We start from the raw sequence: 13,644 nt of genomic DNA on the forward strand, positions 1-13,644 counted from the left end.
TATATTGTGTATAACATACACACCATTGAGTGTGGCACATATCCTAATTAATTAAGTGTTCTTGCTTAGTGTCTTCTTTGCCCACACTTCTATAAGTGAGTGTACATAAAAGTAAGTTGAGAAAACCCAAACAGTTTTGGCCTATTACCTGCCAAATACCAAGTGAAGTATTTGAGGTCTTAGAACTCCAACTGGCAATGATCAAAAATTTCCTTTTCAAGAGGGGTTTAAAAATGTGAATGGTCCCCTTTATCCATACCAAATGAAATATTAACTTCACATATCTACTCCACATAATGTCACTATGCTCTCATTGTGGAGGTGGGTGGGGGATGTGTGTGCACCATTACTAAATTAGGAAATTCACAAAATATAGGCCAAAGTTGATTCAGCTATAAAATAGTCCACACAAGATATGTAATTTTCACTGAACATTGCTGTAAGAAAAACACAATGTAGCCAAAATTCCAAATGAGACTTGTTTGGTTGGTTGGCTTTAATCATTTAGTGATCTATTTGAGAGTTTAAGTGCACCAGCTAGGTGAAAAACCATGGTTATTACCATGGAGTCATATAGTACCCAAAATGTCAAAAGTATTGGATAACAATATAATTTGTTATAAATTACAGTATTAAACCCAGTTTGATTTCTTTCGGACTGATTATTCCCACATAATAATATCATTCTACAATGCACACTCACATCAATGTCATTCAAGAGGGGTTTAAAAATGTGAATTGTTCACATTTCGTTCTCAAAAATTCAAGCAAAAATGATGATATTCTTTGTAGTTTGTAGGACAGACACTCAAGGCACAGAGAGTATATGAAAGTATGTGGCAGACATTTTCATCAAGTGGACATAACCCGTTCTGGTTTTATGACCTGTGATTGAGGAGTAGAGCCTCATTGCATTAGTCATTTCTACAACATGATTCAGTTTCCACTTTCACATTCACATTTTGAATTTCTTGGCCATTTCTTCTACGACAGTCATTAATTTTTCTTCCTCTTCTGGTTTGGATCTTGTCCATGCTAGACTCAAATGAGTTGACTGCGGTTTACGATCTGGAATAAAGAAGTAGGAATAATTATGACAGTTAACACCACACCAACAATAATAATTGTATACCTAGTAACTTAAGGGTACTACACCCCTAGCCAATTTTGTGCCTATTGTTGCATTTTTCTCAAAAATTATAGCGCATTGGTGACAAGTAAGATATGTATATTATAGGGGCAAGGACTACAACTACTGCACTGAAAATTCAGCAACTCAAGGCAAGTAGTTATTGATTTATTGATCAAATATTGGTTTTCCTCATTTTTGACTAACTCCACAACTGTTGTCTGTGCTGAAATAAAATTTCCAGTGCAGTAGTTGTAGTCCTTGCCCCTACATATGCATATCTTACTTGTCACCAATGCGCTATAATTTTTGAAAAAAATGCAAAAATAAGCTCAAAATTGACCAGGGGTGTAGTGTAGGGGTCGATATGAAGAGAGAGAGTAAAAATGCATGGCGAGAAGGGGGCAGGTATTTTTTGGCAGACCATTTTGAAATTTGCCTGCCCCTGGGGACAGATAATCATTACGCAGCTACTTATTTATGAAAGCATAGTTTTAGCATACCTCAAGTATCCACTCTCAAGGTCAAGCATTTTCTGCTGTTTGGGGTTAGTGCCTTTTAACTTTGGGAAAACCCGGTGGGAAAACACTAATTCAAAAACATCTATTTCTGCAACATGGTTTATATTGTTTACATGTAGAGACCACATTTTGACCAAGTTGGCAGTAGACTCATTAAAAAACATGTTGTCTCCCAAGTAAAAATGCAGTACACATTTTTTAGTTTATCTGCACTGCAGATCCTGCATGTTTTACTCCCGGGTTTTACTTGAGAGTGCCAATATAGCCATCTGTGAACTTCCTGACACATGCACTTACCGAGGTAAAATTGTCCACTAGGCTGGTTGACCGCAGCCTCAGCTACAGCTAGCCATACAATGGTATCTGCCCCCTCCTCTGGTGTTCTTAGTTTATTCTTCATAGAATTGTAGAACCCCGGCATTGATGTACGTACAGCTGGTGTGTCAGCCCATCCAGGATGCATCACTGAAAAATGGATTTCTGGGAATTTCTTGGCCCACTGCTCTGTCATAATTATTTGCTGTCGCTGCATAGAAAATTAAAGAAATCAAAAATATCATTGCTAAACTATTCAGTCAAACATATTTGGCATGATAGCTAGAAACATTATTTTAATAATTTGATTTGATTTTTGAGTAACATGCCTTACTGGGGAACGGAGGAGTTATTGCAACCTCTTCTGGATTGCATAATACTAAACAATATTTTGGTATTGTCCCCTCTATACATACCAAAAGAAGTACCAACTTCACATATATCTAATAGCACATAATGTCACTATGCTGTCATTGTGTGTGTGCACCATTACTAAATTCACAAAATATAGGCCAAAGTTGATTTCAGCTATAAAATAGTCCACACATGATATGCAATTTTCACTGAACATTGCTATAGGACAAAAGACATAATTTAGCCAAAATTCCAAATGAAACATGTTTGGCTTTAATCATTGAGTGTTTACTGTTAAGTGCACCGGCTAAGTGAAACCATCAAGGATTGTTGTTGCCCCCTCCTCCCAGCTGCACCAAGCAAGATAAGGGTTAATACCATGGAGTCATACAATACCCAAAAATGTCAAAAGTACTGGATAACAATATTTTTTTTTTACAAATTACAGTATTAAACCCAGTTTGATTTTTTTCAACTGATTTTTCTCACATAATAATATCATGTTTCATTCTACAAAGCACACTCACATCAATGTCATTCATAATTTCTTTTAAAAAAAACACAACCATACAAAGACAACAAATTCAAAGTGATATCCAAAATATTGATTATAGCATTTCTTATCAACTCAACAACTCATTACTTTTTAAATTGTTTTATTTCACTAAGCCATGATTCATTGTATCAATAATTGTACACTATACTAACCAGATAAAGCCAGGGTAAATAAAGCTGAAGATCATTGGTAAACACACCAAGCCTATTAACGTGATCAGCACACGTGTGAACCCATGTGTGACCTTACAATTAAAGTTAGAATATCTTTTTATTGTCTATGTAAATCTCTCCAGTGTTCATGTAGACTACATCTAGAAAGGCAGTGTTTGTTCCCTGTGTCTGTTCACAAATGGTATATCACAACTTTGATGAAGCTAGCTACTTTTGGACTTGACATTGTGAAATCTGTTGTCTTCAAACTTTCTGCTTTGATTACTTTATATAGATGAAAAGGCACATTCAAATCAATAATCACAATAATCACTTATCTCAACTTTAGCACTGTAACTTTTAAAAGCCTTGCCAGATATCTTCCACATTTGGATCATTTCGCAACCACCAGTATTAACAGACTATAACCACTGCGACAAAGATGGCACAACTGAAATGTTTGTTTTTCATGTCTTCAATTGCACTAATAAGTTGTTACACCTTGAACAGGGATCAGGATAACTCTGTTACACCTACTAAACTTTGTTCACCACCATGGATATTGTTCCCTGAAACTAGTCAGTGTTATCGCTTTTACAATACCACACCAAAGAACTGGACTGATGCAAGGCATGGATCCTGTCAAAAAGATGGTGGTGAACTTGTGAGCATAGTAAGCCCTGAAGAAAATGACTTTGTTCGAAATCTGACCGATGGAAAAGAAGCCTGGACTGGACTGACTGACAAGACGACAACAACAAATGAATGGGCATGGAGTGATGGATTACAACTTGGGTACACAAAATGGGCTCCTGGAGAACCAGACAAACCATTTCCTCAAGATTGTGGAGCTATTAATTTTGGCAATACAGAAGGACAGTGGGTTTCATATCAGTGTGAAGAACTTATGAACTATGTGTGTAAAAAGAACTTGACGTCAAATGTTCAAGATATCCCAAACCAGACATCAGCATTCATATCATGGTGCAGACTAACTATTGACTTTCTAATAAATAGCATTTGGATTTTGTAATAGATGTGAAAATATGAACTTATCATTTTATCATTAAAACATTGAGGACAAACTTCACTCTGTGACTACTAGTACTAGTTTAGCAACTACATGTAGTACTAGTAGAAGTTCTACAAACTCTTTACTTGGTGATTGAAAGAACTTTGTCAGTGTCAAGGTGTTCAATAAGAAGCTGAAAACACACCTCTAAAATTGTTTTTGACTGCTAACTCATATTTTGTTTCAATTGACATCATGTATGTATATTTCTTATTCTGTTACTGATATGATCATTTTATAAATACTTCTTTAGTTATACATGTACATTTACTTTGGACTGACTCCTTTTTTTTTCTTCTTCTTCTTTTTTTTTCTTTGTCCTTTCCGTCTTCAGCTGCAGTTTTATTGCCGGTTCCGGTTTTCTCCGTTACCCATCTTGTCTCGGGTCTTGTCTGTCCAAAGTGTGTCTAGTTCTACTCTATTTTCTGTTGTTGCTATGTGAAGCCATATTTTAGTTTAGTATAGTGTTTCTGAGTTCTGACATTGAACAGGTTGTACAATATTCTTTCACTTTATATTCAATGAGGGACTTTTAAAACTGTGTATACCACTTTGTTTTTGAAATTGCATTATCTAAATTTTACTGCCACATGCTTTTATATGTGTATTAGTGCTTTTGAGGCTTTTGCATAAAGTGCTCTACAAATGTTCTTTATCATTCTTGTTATCCCTGTACCAGGCAACTTAATTGTTATATTTGTCAACATGAACTTATTAACTTATTGTTAAACTTTACAAACATTTTGCATAGAATTCAGCTATTTATCTCAGGAAAATAATATTGTGTTGTTGTTGTTTTTTTGTAATTTTGGGCAGTTAATCTACTAGTACTTGCTCTGAAAGTAAAATATGACTGTGCTTTAATTTTACCCTTTCTGAATTACTCTGACCAGGAAAGTTGTTTCTCAACTTTTCTGCTCTGACTTACTTCCAGTAAAGACTTTTATCAAAAAAATTTGAACATAATGTATTGATTCCAAGGCATAACTAAGATGTATGTTTCATAATTCTGAACTCCAAAAGAAAAAAGTTTTATGAAGATTTTACCACATAATAATGATCAACTTGAATATTTCTGATTAACGAGAAGAAAGCATCCCTAATCTTAAACTCATCCATTCCAAAGTATTTGCCACCAGGATGAGATACTGTAAAACTAAAAATGCAAATGTTCATCAACCTCTGTTTATTTTTGCGCTTTTAGGGTTCCAATCAGTTACCACGAAAATAACAACCAGACAAAAGCTATATGCTTTTACAGTACATTGCTCTTTACATTGTTCAATCAATATATCTTGTCCAAAGGTCATAATTGTGATACCAAATAATATGTGATCATGCATTATCAGCAATCAAGCACATGCAGTACTAATCAAACAGATTTAGTGAAAACATTCAAATATTAAGATTTAAGATTTGACTTCAAATTATTTGTAGTGAAAAGTATTTTCATCCGAGGTATAGGCTATATAGAGACAGCAAATAAAAGGATCAGTTATGTTCACCCATGTATATCCTAAACAAAGACAAATGTCTCAAAATTAAAACTAGCAGCCAAATACATGTACCCTTTAGTTCTGCTTTATTTAAAGCGGACCTTGTTTGTTAATATCAGCTGAGAATTGAGGAAACAGTGATCAAAAACTGGGTTGTAACAATTTGTGACCCTACTTCTCATACCCTACTTTTCGTACCCCACTTTTCATACCCCACCTGACCCGACTTATTTTTGAAATTTTGTTAAATATTCACAGCGTATCCAGTAGGTAATCAAATATTGAACAATTACCATACACATTTCCTTTATCATCGATAACAAAACAGCATTTTCAAGTATTTTTTATCACAGAGTTTACAACAACATCAGCCTAAACAATACACAGCCACATATTTTGTTCCCGGGATTTTGTTCAACACCAATCATTACAAACTTATCCCCTGCGTATCAAATAGCATTTGGCTTCTATTAGGCCGTATAAAATTAATGTTTTGATTCTTCCTCAATATCTGTCTGCATATGCCTTCTCCAACTGGCAAAGTTCAGCGCATCATTAATGAAGGCCAATTGTTCTATTAAGTGCAACAGGTGACGCTGTAAATATAAATAAGGCATGCAACATGCTTCAACAAAAGAACAAACAGCCCTCATGAATATGTGAGAATTCTCTAAGCATAATCACAGGGACTTTTCCTGTTGATGTGCTATCTGTCCCTCATAGGCATATCACAAACTATTTTACAATGGCATGGCATCCCTGCTAGATTTTCTCAAAACAACAACTTTCACAGCAACAAATATTGTCAGCTGAGATAGCTTCCCTACAGTTAGTTCGGCTTATAATTGGCAAAAATTATTCACCTTTTGTTATAAAGTCCCTATTTACTTTCGCGAAAGCGAGAATAAGCGAGCGCCAGTCCTGCATAAAAAACTAGTGTAAGTTGCACCCAACTGCATGCACACAACTCTACATCAATACACAGTCACAATGTTATGACTGAGCCTTATTGTTTACGCGAATTATAAGCTGAAAAAAACTATAGTAACAGGAATGCAAATGGATTAGCAGATCCACCCCTTGGCTACAGACCACCGCATGCATATTTCATGTAAGAACCAGAGAAATAGATTAAAATGGCATCTCTTGTGACTACTGATGAACTAATTTGACCGACCTACTTTCTGTGAAACATTTATGTTGCCAGAATTAAATAATAACTTGTTACTGAAGTATCAAAGTGTGTGATGCTCGGTTGTGATGATCTATATGCTGAATTATTTTCATGTTTTGGTGTAAAACAGGCAGGGGGGGACTAGAGCCCCAAAGCGACATACTTGACTTAAGTTACACATATCCACCCCTTGGCTACACCACTACATGCATATTTTATGCAAGAATGCAACAGAAATAAAGTAATCTGGCATGGTACTTTTGTGACAACTGCAAATGAACTATATATTTGATCGACCTAGACTTTCTCTGAAACATTTATTTTGCTACAATTAAATGATAACTTGTTACTGCAGTATTAAAGTGTGTATAATTCTAATGTATTTTGATGTATTTTGTTTGACCCCAAAGCCTTACTGGAAAACACTGTTGATCACTGAGCTTTACCCAAGACAAAATAAGTTCTAATAAAATAAAACAACTGAGACTCAAATCAATTGAGTCACAATTGTTGGTGACTTGACTTGACTTGTATCACTGCAATTGTTTTTTACTTGACTAATGTGCTGACTTGACCTGACTTTACTTGACTTGGGTAATATGACTAATGACTATCATGCAGCAGAAGAGTGCAAGCAAATAGCTCTATGACTGAATCTGTGTATCTTCAGGCAGTTGAAACACTCTTACAGCTTCTTACCTTTGAAAGAAAATAAATATTTTGTGGCCAAATGTCTGGGGCAACTGGCAACTTATGCAATTCTTAAAGCGTTGATATGTTACTGTTATGAACTGCTACTTAATGGCACAAAATTGGATTACATAGTGACCACAAAGCCCTTCTTCTGAATTTGCGACATACATGCATGATAATGCCAATGCCAAGTTACTAGTTGAAATAAAATGAATGTCAACTTTATAGTACGTAACAAAATAATATGAATAGAGGTTATCCATTTACTCATGTGTGACTTCTAACCAAAGGCGCTGGTTCCCGTAGTATTGTAACGGGACCGAACTTGCCCCTAATACTTTTATAAACGACTGATGAAAAAGACTAGCCTTCTTCTTCTTCCATGGTTGTGCAGTCCTCATATAGATGAGTATCAAACGCACTAAACATACAAGTGGTAGCGTAGTATCAAAGACTAGAATTCTCCCCGAGACATGTTAAATCAGTGATACATGAAAGGAGTAGGCTAACAGGTAAAAATGAGACTTGACCATTCTGTTTTATATTTGCTTCTTTCGTTATATCTTGTATTGTTATTTTGCTTTCATATTTGTCTTATTACATCACAATTCATAAATACAAGATACACAATCTCTGTTGACGATATTTCCTTATTTCTCTTCTTTAAATCCAAATAAATTACTAATAAATGCTGCCAGTAAGTATATACTATCTGTTTGAATAATCAAGAAGCATAAAAATACAATTTAATCAACAGAATCTCTCATCACATGACATAGTCATAGGCTAGGCCAAGGCCTAGTAGGCCAATACTGCAAAACGGATCGTGGCGAAAGCTAATAAACAATTCATACCAGGGTTTAATTGATCCAGGGATGCGGACATTTCATTATTCGCAAACCACCGGGATTCGATATAGGTTTGCGTTGTAAATGAACATGTGAATAAGAGTGTCATCCCCTTGCAGGTGCTTCTTTTGAAAGCCCTAAACAAGGTATAGCAATCGCTGATAGAATATGCAGCTTATAGAACATGGATAACCTCTATTAAAAAGCTTTAAAACTATAATAAGAATTAGTATTGTGTAACCCTATAAAAAGGCCTTGTTAATAAAAATCAACTTGTATAATACTACTGTGTCAGTGTGCCTGTGATTAAATGTGTTCAGTTACCACTCTCAAGTGACTCAAGGTATCTTGTTTGAGTCAACTACTGACTCAAGCAAAGTTTTTGACTTGACTTGACTTGATCAATGTGTTGACTTGACTTGACAAGGTTTCTGACTTGACTTGATTTGACTTAGCAAAGTCAATAAATCACTTGACTTGACTTGTCACTCAACCACAGTTGACTTGACTTGATTTGAGACGAGACTCAAGGGTGACTCGTTACAACACCTTGTGCTTCCTCCAAAAAGTGAACAAGCTTTTTCTGAAAAGTTTCTTTAACATAATATCTGTTCACCAGCCTCTATATCATGGACATCATTAAAATCATCTTTTAATGTTACAAACAAGAAACTGGTGAACTATGAAACTGATGTGAGCAATGTTTCTTACCTTTTGATGTGCATATACCATTGTGCCATCAAATGACCCATTATCTGATTGCAAGTTTGTCAAATCTAGCTTTTGTGTGTACATTCCACCTGAAGATACTGTTATCTGAAAAAGAAAGAAACAAAGAGGTTAATATCAGATGGGGAAACATGTGTCTCTGATTTATCAAGCCTGGGTTGAAGCCCTAAACAAACAGTTTTCCTCCGTATTTACTGACGAGAACTTATCTGCAATTCCTAACAAAGGATACTCTGTCTTTTCAAATATTCAAGCTTGACATAATTGAGTTACAATGAGTAATAAAACAGCTTACTCAAATAAAACATCAACAAGGCAGGGGGACCAGACAGTATACAAGCCAGTATGCTTCATGATAAACATATCATTGAACTTGCACCAATGCTGCATTCCATCTTTCAACAATCCTATGCAACAGGAACTCTTCCAGATGATTGGAGAAAAGCTTTTGTCACTGGCATATACAAAAAGGGAGTAAACTCTTCACCTGAGAACTACAGACCTTTTAGTTTAACTCGTATTTCATGTAAATTGATGGAACACATAGTCTTATCTCAAACCATCTTGCCGCATATAATATCATAGTAAAAAATCAACATGGTTTCAGTGAAAAGTGCTCATGTGAAACTCAGCTGCTGGAAGTCATCCATGATTAGGTAGAATGCCAAAACAGAACCAATCAGACTGATATTCCCATGCTACATTTTAGCAAAGCCTTTGATAAGGTGCGGCACCAGAGGCTTGCTGCCAAATTGCAGTTGCACCATTATGGCACTTGGAACTTGCAAATTGGGCACCTGTAAAATCTGGTGTGCCCCAGGGGTCTGTGTTAGGACCCAACGTCTTCTTTATCTATATCAACGACAACACTGAGGAGCTGGAATCTACCATTAGACTATTCGCTGACAATAGTGTTCTATATCATGAGATAAAAGGACCAGAAGATCATGCAGCCTTATAGAAAGACTTGAATGCATTGTTCCCATGGGCAGACAAGTGGCAAATGTCTTTTAATGTTAAAGTTTTCTTATACATTAATGTTTTTGGAATATTTCCAAGAAATGATAATACAAAATTTAAATTTGTTAAAACATCAACATAATGTTGAATGATATCAAAACTCACACGTAAAGCTTTAAGCACTTGATCATCATGATCATTGACATTCTTGGCTCAAATATTCTTGGAAAGTTAAGATATAACATACTGCACAACATGAATGATTAAAGCTGCAAATCAGGCGGCGAGTGGCATGATAGAGCCGGCAACTTGCGAAACCGCCCGGCCATATACTCGGTTAGTTTTTTTGGGTTCATTATCGAACCCCAAACATAAATTTGCACAATATCAAACATTTGAAGCTATATAAGCTCCCCGATAAGCTCATCACTTAATCATGGCTTTCTTTCTTGGTTTTTGAAAAGGTAAACACCTTGCATAAAGAATTAAAACTGTTAATGTTATAGCTATCCAATTTCATAATTCAACCACCGTGTATCAATGTGAAGGCAAATCAAAAGTTATATTCAGGTTGTTCACCTTCAGCGTAACATAACACCGTCGGATTATGAAATAAATAGCGAATATGAGTGACTATAAAAAAAGCGCCTGTTGATCAAACTTAGAATGAATTGCATTGGTGCATGCATTTATGTAATCGCTCATTTCTTTGTAACCATTCAACTGAATCAAATAAAATTTATGTATGATGCTGCACAATAAAATGAGCTACGCGCAGCTTTTAAAAATTTTTGATTCCAATGTCTATTTCTCGATTTATGTCCAAATTCATTCACCTGGTAATTTTTTCTGGGACATGTTTGTATAAGGTAATAATTATTTCAAAAATGCCTCTATTGGCCCCATGGAGCAGATCGCATCACATATGCCCAAATGGCCTGTATTAGGAGCAAGAGCTATTAATGGATGAATTTCAAATGCATGGAATTGAAGCTAGGCAGGTATATCATCAGTGAATATCAATGAAAATAATTCGAATGTAGCAAGTGATAAAGAAGTGGTTTGGCCTGTGACTAGTTTCAGTATTCTCAGGTTGAGCTCAGCTAGAGATACACTTAACTTACAAAGTCATTTCATACAGATGGTCCACAAACAGATTCCCATGTTTTGATACTAAGGCTATCAGACATTACACGAAAAATTGGATACCAATATCATTTTTAATGCCTTTTTATTGCTTGTAATCTTTCTCTTTGGTTAAAATTACATTTGATAATTGTTTCAGATATATATAATCTGTTAGCATAACTCATATCAATAGTAAAGAGCTAATCTCATAGGAGGGATACACACACATGGTTTATTCAGTTATAATCTGTTAGCATAACTCATATTACTTGCATAAAGCTAATTTCACTGAGGGATATACACACCGGTTGATTCATTTATAATCTGTTAGCATAATCATATCACTTGCATAGACTTAATCTCATAGGAGGGATATACATGGTTGATTCAGTTATAATCTGTTAGCATAACTCATATCACTTGCATAGAGTTAATCTCGTAGGAGGGATACATACATGGTTGTTTCAGTTAAATACTACCCGGAGGGGGCACATGTTGTAGGTATGTGTGTGGCGGTCGGGCTTCTTTTTCAGGCTCCCCGGCAGTTCCTTAAGACCCCCCTTTGGACCATGCTCCAGTTCTTTGAGCCTCCAACTCTGACAATTGTACAGCTCAACTTACCGTACTTTGCCTAACCAGACAGTCCATGCCAAAATTGTTACTACACCTTTACATTTCATCGAATCTCTTTTTGATGTCTGTCATTTTGAACATCACACTTGAAAGATGTATGCTATGTAGAAACTTTATTTTGCAATTTCATAATTTGCATATTATTAGCATATTTGCAAGAAAAAACATGAAAATCAATAAATACCTATATTTTTCACAATTTAAATATTTTATTAGAAATCAAGCATGTAGGCCGTTTGTTATGACTTGATGAATGAATCTGTTAAAACAGATTTTGATATTTTTGCTTATTTTTCCTTTTTTGCCCCAAAATGTGTAAAAATCAACATTTTTTGGATGACCTATATTTTCTTTGAATATTTATAAAATTTCTTAATTTAGGTATAATACAGTGCAGAAAAAGATGTCAAAAAATCTGTTAAAACAGATTTCCAATAAATTGTTCCATTTTCCATTTTGGGTTAAATACTCAATTTTCATGCGCGGGATATTTGAAACATAAAATGAAAACATGTCCATTGCACTTTTTCCTCGAGATGTACTATAATATCATGGTTACGGATATATTATAATCCCTTCTTATCTTCACTGATCCATCAGATACCTATTGTTATGAATAATCAATGAAAAGGTTCAGAACTGGGCTACTAATGGTCTGTCAAGTATCTATAGTTATTTTCATGACTGTGTCAACTCAAAAACCATGCAAGGTCGAATGTAGGAAAAGTATGATCAGTTGAGCTGTAGCTCTTTGGAAAAACTTGGAATTTTTTAGCTCCACGCTTATATTTGCGCCCAATTTGAGTTTTCTAGAGCCCCCAAAATGTTGAAATTTCAGATCATCAAGCGCATATTTTGCCCAAAATCAGTTATTAGTTCCCAAAGTTCAGCGCACCACACACCCTTACCAAAGTTTTTAGGGGCCTGAGCTTTTGATCCAAGCAGGTTCTTTATCAAAGGCAATATATACATAGATTAATACAGTATTTCTTTCAACTATGGCTGACTGGATATTTGCAAATTTTTCCCCCAAAATAACTCAATGAGTGATCCAAACAAACATACATTATGTACTTACCACCCTGGGTTTAAATGGTTGTTGACTAAGACATGGAATGAGTGTAGTTGTTAACAGGTATGTGCCCATTGTATTAGTTGCAAAATTCTTCTCCAAACCATCTGCAGTTACTTCTCTGTCATTCACCATACAGCCTGCATTATTCACCTATTGAATTCAACAGTTACAAAAATATTGACTATAATAAAATAATAAAGGTGAGATGGCCAAGTAAGGCACTCTGCTATTGAATGGGAGTTAATCAAAGTTAATTTCTCTGATGGTGAACTTGCATAAAAAGAACAACCTTCTCTAAACAAATGGCCAATACGTATTACCCACATAAGTACTCAAGCCAGCAACCAGCAAGTCTGGATCTATCCCAGATAACATGGGTTCCCAAATGTAAATGTTCTGGAAGAGCTACCTTTCAATATGTGTCCTGTAATTACCCAAAGACATAAAATCTATCCTGTAGCCAGGGTTCGGTTTTTGCCGGCAAAAACCTGTTTTTGCCGGCAAAGTGGCAAAAACCTGGCAAAAACTGTTTTTGCCAGTTTTTGCCTGGTTTAAACCGCAAAAATGGCAAAAACTGGCAAAACTCACATATAGTCACTCAAATATTAAAAAGTGACTCAAAAACTCATAAACAGTAACACACAACTTTTAATGAATCATTCAACATATTTTTTGTCTAATCAAGTCCTTAAAATGAAAAAGTTTTGAATTTGATACATGCCACATTTCAATTAAATGCACTTGAGCAATGAAAACGCATGCCTATAATATCTTAATATATTGCTTATAATTACAAAATCTGGCCTTGT

General features: G+C 35.2%; 1 protein-coding gene across 1 annotated transcript in view; it reads right to left on the reverse strand.

Annotated features, from left to right (window-relative positions):
- Positions 1–577: 577 nt before the first annotated feature.
- LOC140154886 (dehydrogenase/reductase SDR family member 12-like) overlaps positions 578–13,644 on the reverse strand; it is a 35,512-nt gene continuing 22,445 nt past the window's right edge. The window contains exons 6-9 of the mRNA XM_072177536.1: positions 12,839–12,985; positions 9,022–9,126; positions 1,948–2,176; positions 578–1,068 (exon numbers count right to left, since the gene is read on the reverse strand). Of these exons, the coding sequence (XP_072033637.1) occupies positions 956–1,068; positions 1,948–2,176; positions 9,022–9,126; positions 12,839–12,985 (594 nt within the window). The 3' untranslated portion in view covers positions 578–955. The remainder of the gene's footprint in view (positions 1,069–1,947; positions 2,177–9,021; positions 9,127–12,838; positions 12,986–13,644) is intronic.

Source organism: Amphiura filiformis, chromosome 6, assembly GCF_039555335.1.
Source record: "Amphiura filiformis chromosome 6, Afil_fr2py, whole genome shotgun sequence".
In the NCBI taxonomy this organism is placed as follows: Eukaryota; Metazoa; Echinodermata; class Ophiuroidea; order Amphilepidida; family Amphiuridae; genus Amphiura; species Amphiura filiformis.